General features: G+C 54.7%; 2 protein-coding genes across 2 annotated transcripts in view; one reads left to right on the forward strand and one right to left on the reverse strand.

The window, feature by feature from the left end:
* The window catches only part of APBA3 (amyloid beta precursor protein binding family A member 3), a 7,303-nt gene extending 6,050 nt beyond the window's left edge, over positions 1-1,253 (forward strand). The window contains exons 8-10 of the mRNA XM_006754072.2: positions 598-717; positions 806-946; positions 1,032-1,253. Coding sequence (XP_006754135.1) covers positions 598-717; positions 806-946; positions 1,032-1,103 — 333 coding nt within the window. The 3' untranslated portion in view covers positions 1,104-1,253. The remainder of the gene's footprint in view (positions 1-597; positions 718-805; positions 947-1,031) is intronic.
* Positions 1,254-1,301: 48 nt separating this feature from the next.
* TJP3 (tight junction protein 3) overlaps positions 1,302-7,199 on the reverse strand; it is a 31,353-nt gene continuing 25,455 nt past the window's right edge. The window contains exons 15-21 of the mRNA XM_006754070.2: positions 5,981-6,076; positions 4,622-4,692; positions 4,010-4,220; positions 3,834-3,934; positions 2,986-3,267; positions 1,925-1,971; positions 1,302-1,571 (exon numbers count right to left, since the gene is read on the reverse strand). Of these exons, the coding sequence (XP_006754133.1) occupies positions 1,469-1,571; positions 1,925-1,971; positions 2,986-3,267; positions 3,834-3,934; positions 4,010-4,220; positions 4,622-4,692; positions 5,981-6,076 (911 nt within the window). The 3' untranslated portion in view covers positions 1,302-1,468. The remainder of the gene's footprint in view (positions 1,572-1,924; positions 1,972-2,985; positions 3,268-3,833; positions 3,935-4,009; positions 4,221-4,621; positions 4,693-5,980; positions 6,077-7,199) is intronic.

Here is a 7,199-nt window from a genome sequence, read left to right on the forward strand (position 1 = left end):
CAAAAAAAAGGAGGGACCCGGCCAGGTCAGAAGAGGAGGTCTGACACAGTCCACGCAGCATGACACTAAGTGCTTGTAACCCTGCCGATAGACACTTTAGAACTTGCTTTTGACCATGAGGACACTGAGGCCCAGGGCGTCAGAGAGGTGAGAGGTCACACAGCTCCGACCCCGAGGCCATCCGACTCCTATCTGTGTCTTAACTGCTTCTTGAGGGGTCTTCTAGAATCTAGGGCAGTGATGGCGAACCTTTTGAGCTCGGCGTGGCAGCATTTTGAAAAACCCTAACTTAACTCTGGTGCCGGGTCACATAGAGAAATTTTTTAATATTTGCAACCATAGTAAAACAAAGACTTATATTTTTGATATTTTATGTATTTAAATGCTATTTAACAAAAATCAACCAAAAAAATGAGTTCGCGTGTCACCTCTGACACGCGTGTCATAGGTTCGCCATCACTGATCTAGAGCCCTGACTCCAAATCTCCATTTTCCGGGTGGATAAACTGAGGCCCAGAGGAGGCTGCAACTTGCCACGAGGTCCAGCAGCCCTCCCCCCGGAAGCCCAGCTAGGCCAACAGCCCCTGTCCTGCACAGGAGGTCAAGTCGCAGACGTTGGTGACCCTCAGCATCGTCCACTGTCCGCCAGTCACCACGGCTATCATTCACCGGCCCCACGCCCGCGAGCAGCTGGGATTCTGCGTGGAAGACGGCATTGTGAGGCCCCAGCCCGGAGCACTGTGTTGGGGGTGGGCAGCCCCAAGCACGGCCCCCTGAGCACCATGGCCCCTTCCTGTCCCGTCAGATCTGCAGTCTCCTCCGGGGTGGCATCGCTGAGCGCGGGGGCGTTCGCGTGGGACACCGAATCATCGAGATCAACGGACACAGTGTGGTGGCCACACCACATGCCCGTGTCATTGAACTGCTCACCGAGGCCCACACTGAGGTGTGTGGGCAGTGGGTGGGACTGGGGGTGCCCTCCCACCAATCCAGGCCCACCCCAACCCCCCGCCTCCTCTCCCATCCCCCAGGTCCACATCAAGACCATGCCAGCCACCACCTATCGCCTGCTCACAGGCCAGGAGCAGCCTGTATACTTGTGACCAGCCACCCCCCCACCACTGTGCCTTAGCCCCGCTGGCCCTGGGACTCCAGACAGCGGCGCCTCCTTGGCTAGCGGGGGCCGCAGAGGATTCTTGGCGCTATATTATTTTCTGATGTAAAAAAAAAAAATTAAAAGCTTATAAAATGGATCAGGTGTCGGATCAGGGTGTGTGGGGTTAAGAGCGGAAAGACAGGACTTAACTCTGGCTCCCATGTCCTTCCTGGAAGCCACTAGAAGCCAGTGCTGTGAAAATATTTATTAAAGACCAGGTGGAAAGAGCAGGGTTTGAGGTTCTGTATGGGAAACTGAGTCCGAGCTCCTGGGAGGAAAAGGGAGGGTGGCCAGCTGCCACCTGGGAGGGGCTCATATGTCAGTGGCTGGGCCCCAGTCATAGCCATCTTCATCAGAGGACTCCACACGTCGGGCTTGTGTAAACTTTTTCCTCACAGCTTCGCGTGCATATGTCCTGGGGGTCAAGAAATAGAATAGAGGCTGCGGATGAGGAGGGAGTGGACTTACCTACCGTTAACTGAGGCTGACTATACTAGGCGCACTGGGTGTGGACAGAGATGAGCAAGGCTGGGCATTTGGGGTTGGGTTACTAATGAGCTCCTTCACAGCCGTCAAAGCCCCAGCTCCACTGTCCCTCCTTCAGGAAGCCTTCCCAGTCTTCCCAGAGAGAGGATGCCGACTCCCATGGCTCTGACTATCGTGCTACCAGGACAGGAGTGCCACCATGGCATAGCCTGGGTCTAGGTCTCCTTCGCCACCATCCAAACCCTGAGTCCCAGAGAAAATCTGGAGTACAGAGGCTCTTACCGAATGCTTTCCTGTCGCTGCTGACCCTGTGGGTGGCAGCTGTCCACCTTGGAGAGGGAGAAAACAGGTTAACCCCAAAAGTAGGATACATTGGGGTAACCATCCCCATCCCACTTCCCCACCTTTGCCTAGGCCATGCTACCTGCAAGCTTTCTTCTTGCCCCCACCACAAGTCCACAACTCATCCCCAATTTTATTATTTGTTATTTTTTTATATTTTCTTTATTGATTTCAGAAAGGAAGGGAGAGGGAGAGAGCTAGAGCCATCAATGATGAGAGAGAATCATCAATCGGCTGCCTCCTGCACACCCCCTAATGGGTATCAAGCCGGCAACCCAGGCATGTGCCCTGACCAGGAATCGAACCGTGACCTCCTAGTTCATAGGTTGATGCTCAACCACCGAGCCACACTGGCCGGGCTCATCCCCAAATTTAAGTGATAAAATAGGCTGGGACAGGGGAAGGCCTTGGCTATCACTAGCCTGTTAGCAAAGGGGGAATTGGGTTTCCCATCTGCAAAATGCTTCGGAGGACTACTGTCAGTTTCTAAATGAGTTCGCACATGTGAAGTGCTTAGGATGGTGCCTGCCCCTAAGTAGGCTGCATGGTCAGTTGAGCAGGTTGGGCACTGCACAGCCCCATAGATTTGTACATCTTTCCATTTCCCTAGAGAGGGTCTGGAGGAAGGGGGATCTATGTCAGATTCACAGGCGCTACAGGTGCTGAGGCAGCCCCACTAGAATAAGAACTAAATAAATACATGTTATTGTTCAGTATCCAGCTGTGAGCAGGGCTTGGGCTAAGTGTGCCGAGTTTAAACAACCGCCCTTGATGTCCAGACCTTTATCATCTACCCTGTATCCCAGATGAGGGAACTTCATGCACAGAGATTAAAATATTTGCTACAAGTGACCCAGCAGTTCATAAGCATAGGTCTGGGTCCCAGCTATTGATCTGATCAGAGACGTTTCTGTTTGTTTACATCATGGCAGAAAATAGGGTTGCCATGTGTCTGCACCATCCCCAGACCCTTGCCGGGGCCACCCCCACATCCTGCTCACCTGGGCCCCTCGGTGGCCTGAGGATCTCCCATGATCCTGCAGGCTCTCGGGTTTTTCCACGACCACAGGCTCCGAGGACCGGCCCAGGGCTGGTGCTGGGGGCCCCTCGTCCACGTCTGTGTGGGGCCCCCCCTCACCGTCCGTGTAGCCCTCGCCATCCGTGTAGCCCTCGCCATCTGTCTCGTAGTCACTGTTGACCCGGCTGTCACAGCTCAGATCCGCGGAGCTGTCATTCAGGCCGCGGTGCGGGAGGTCCAGGTTGTCCTCCAGGGAGCCGTCTAGCTGTGGGTGGGTGTGGTCTGGCTGAGCCCAAACCCCCAGCCCAGGCCCTCCAGGATCTCAGACCAAACCCAGACCCAGGACACCATCTTCAAACTCCAGTCTCAAACCAGGTGAGACCCTTGACCCTCAAGTTGAGGCTTAACCCTTGACCCCTGGGTGAGTTCTGACCATTGACCCTTTGCCTGAGCCCCCAAATTTAAGTTGAGCCCCAACCCCTGAATCCACCCCTGGTCCCCACATTGAGTCTCCCAATCCCATCTCACCTCAGGGACCAGATCCAGACCCTGATCTCTGGTCAACTCTTGGCCTTGGCTATGCCCCTGAGCCATCACCGACCCCTACACCCAAACAGAGGCTGCACACCCTGGCCGCCTGAGCCCCCAAATTTGAGTTGAGCCCCAACCCCTGAATCCACCCCCAGTCCCCACATTGAGTCTCCCATTCCCATCTCACCTCAGGGACCAGATCCAGTCCCTGATCTCAGGTCAAATCTTGGCCTTGGCTAAGCCCCTGAGCCCTCACCGACCCCTACATCCAAACAGGGGCTCCACACCCTGGCGGGGTACCTGGTCCTCGGCTGTCCAGATGGGCCGCAGCTGCTGCTCCCGGATAATGGCCTTGAGCTCCTGGTACCAGCCGTCGCTTGTGCCTTGCAGGGGGATGGTGGCTGCGGGGAGGGGGCGTCAGTGCGGCCAGACCCCTGGCCTCCCCTGGCCTCCCCGGGCTCGCGCTCCCTTCCTACCTGTGAAGAGGTGGTCGCTGTGCTTCCACAGCTTCTGGGCTTGAGCATAGAGGCGGCGGGTGCTGCGGCGGGAGGCCGGCGCCAACCACTGGCGCAGAGCCTTGAGGGCCGAGCGGCTCTCGGGGGCACAGAAGACCACGATGGGGTAGTACTGCACGTAGTTGAGGCGCTCCACGGCCGAGGGTGTCACATCTAGGAGCGCGTGCTTGTCCTGTGCAGGGCCCATGGGGGGTGGGGGGGCAGTGGGAGAGGAGGAGAGCGGAGAGAGAAACACACCCAGAAACAGGCCAGAGAGACCGGTGAGGAATCACAGGGAGATTAAGGGTCAGGTCAGAGGGGACCCCACCCTGGCTCATCCACAGGCCAGCATGTTGGAGATGGGGTTGGTGGTAACCCAGGCCACCAACGTCTGAGGCCCGGAGCCCCAGTTGGTGTCTCTCTACCTTCCCAGGGCTGTGTGTGACTCTGGGCAGGCTCGGTCCCCCTCAAGCCCTCACATCACAAAACCTCTGGAGGGGGCTCCATGGGAGACCACACTTGCAGGGAGCGGGGAGAGAACAGATTGGATCCTGGGCCTCCGGTCCCCCATCCACGAAATGGGACCTTGCTTACCTTCTCCGCGATCACCCGCACCGTGTCCAGTTTGATGATCTTAGACGGCCTGTCAGTCCTCAACACGCTCTCTGTGGAGTGGAGAGGCAATGGCAGCTTCAATAGGGTAGTTCCCTAGCCCCGCAAATTCACGTCTATCTGTCCCTTCCCTGCTCAAGAATACACCGTGGCTCCCCATTGCCCTCGAGAAGCATCCTAACAGCAGCAACAGCATCTCCTGCCCGACACTGCTGATCTGTGTCCCCTCCTGACCTCGGGCCTCTCCTCCCCATGAGGGGGTGGCTGTTCCTGGCCCAGCTCGCAGGTGGGGAAACGGTCTCGGGAGTTAAGGTCACCAGCTCAGAGTCATGGAGCCAGTGGTTGCCAGGAGCCTGATGCAGAGTCTGTGCTCCAGACACTTGCTCTCCCAGGCTTGGTCCCGACTCTAGGCCTTTGCTTGGGCTGCGGTGACTCAAAAGAAGCTCCTTTTAAGTGTACAGCTCGGTGGCATTAAGCACTACTGTGCAGCCATCGCCTCCCTCCGTCTTCAGAACCTTCTCATCTTCCCAAACTGAAACTCTGTCCCCATAAAACACTAATTCCCCCGGCCCGTGGCTCCCACCATCCACTTCCTGTCTCTATGGATCTGTGAGTGGAATCACACAGTATCTGTCCCGTGTCTGGTTTATGTCGCTGAACATAATGTCCTCAAGGTTCATCTCCGTTGCAGCGTGGGCCAGAATTTCCGTCCTTCTAAGGCTGAATAATATCCCATTGTCTGGATGAACCGCATTGTCCTTATCCATTCATCCGTCCGTGGACGCTTGGGTGTTTCCGCCTCTTGGCTATTGTGAATAACGCTGCTGCGAGCTTCATGCTCAAGTTTCAGCTTTCCGTTCTTTCCGTGTGTCACAGAAAAGTTAACTTCTTTTCAACCATGTAAAACATGTAAATACCATTCTTAGCAGGCTGTATAAAAATAGCTAGTGGGCCAGATTTGGCCTGGAAGATGTAATTTGTTGACCCCAATTCTAGCTTATGTCTGTAAGTTGTTAATTTTTGGTCTCCTTGGAGGAGACTGTGGTCTCTTTGTTCAATGCTGTGTCCATAGCTCAGTAAATAAGTCTCCTGAACAAAGGAAGAGGGGGCACATGGGCTCCGTTGGCATTGGCTGTCTGGTGAACTGTGTTAAGAAGAACTCCGAAGCTCTGTCCAGCCAGTGCCAGGACTGATTGAGGATGTCTGCTGGTGGCTCCTGTTTTACTCGTAGCATCCAAACAGCATCAGTAGCAGCCCCTTTCAAGCTGCCTCAGCCCCAGGGCTGGGGAAAGGTTATGAAATGGTTCACCAACAGGGTTGCCAAGGAACCTGGTTTCTCACCTGCGATTTCAAACTGGTCAGGCATCTCAGCAGTCAACTTCTGCATCGCAATGTCTGCCACGGGTCCCAGGATCACCACTGGGCGCTTGAAATTGGCTGCGGGGCCAAGAAACAATGACAAGAGTCAGGATCCCTTTTGTGGCAAAGACTGCTAGGTTCTTGCACGACCACTTTCTACCTCCCCTGTAGTATCATATCTAGCTAGGCCTACGGTTGGTCAGCTAAGACTACATCTACCAGCCTAGCCTCCCTTGCAGCTAGGGATGGCCATGTGACTAAGTTCTGGCCAATGGGGTGCAAGAGTAACTCATGTGTGCAATTTTGGGTTGTATCCTTCAAGGAAAGGGGTGAGCCCTCCCCATCCTCTTTCCCCTTCCTGCTGGCGAGAATGTGGGTATGGGGGTGCCATCTTCGACCACACAGGCAACAAACAAACAAACAAACAACAACAAAAACAAGACAAAGGAGCCAGGATCCCTGAGACGGAAGCAGCCAGACCACACTCAACAGCTTACGCTGGGACTGTTACTGGAAATAGAAACTGTCTTTAATCAGCTGTCACTTGGGGTCTCTGCTCTAGCAGTGGAATCCAGCTAACTCAGTGGTCAGCAAAAGTACCACTTGAGGGCCACATTCAGCCCGCTGTGTTTTTGAAGTTTTATTGGCACAGTCATGTCGATTTATTTACGTACTGTCTCTGGCTGCCTTCCTGAAAAGTAGAGTAGTTTTGAGAGAAACTATCTGGCCCACAAACCCTAAAATAGTTATTGTCCGGCCCTTCGCAGGGAGAATTTTGCTGAGCCCCGGACTGACAGACAGACATTTTCACCAAAGGAAACAGGTGCAGGAGAAATCCTGGAGGGAGGAAAGTGAGGGCCAGCCCGCTCCTTGCGCCCTCTCTTTTCCTCCTCTCCTTCCAGGCCCATCTCACTCTCTTAAACGCTCGGTACATTCAGATTCCTAACCTTTCATTGGCTGGGGGTAGAACTGAAGTACCTGGCCTTTGATTTTTAAGTCTTTTTGTCTGGATGTGGGTGCAGCTGCCGGAGAGTAGCTGAGTCCTTTCTCCTCCTGGGCGAATAGCTAGCTCTTCCCAGCCTCCCGCCGTATTTTTTTCTAAAGTTTCTGCACCTGGTTCTAATCCCTTCTTCCCTGAGACTGGGCCAGAGCTTAATCTCTCCCCTTCCTGGGTCTGGACAAGGCTGTTCCCCTCCCCTTT

The sequence above is a fragment of the Myotis davidii genome, unplaced genomic scaffold, assembly GCF_000327345.1.
Source record: "Myotis davidii unplaced genomic scaffold, ASM32734v1 scaffold551, whole genome shotgun sequence".
Lineage (NCBI taxonomy): Eukaryota > Metazoa > Chordata > Mammalia > Chiroptera > Vespertilionidae > Myotis > Myotis davidii.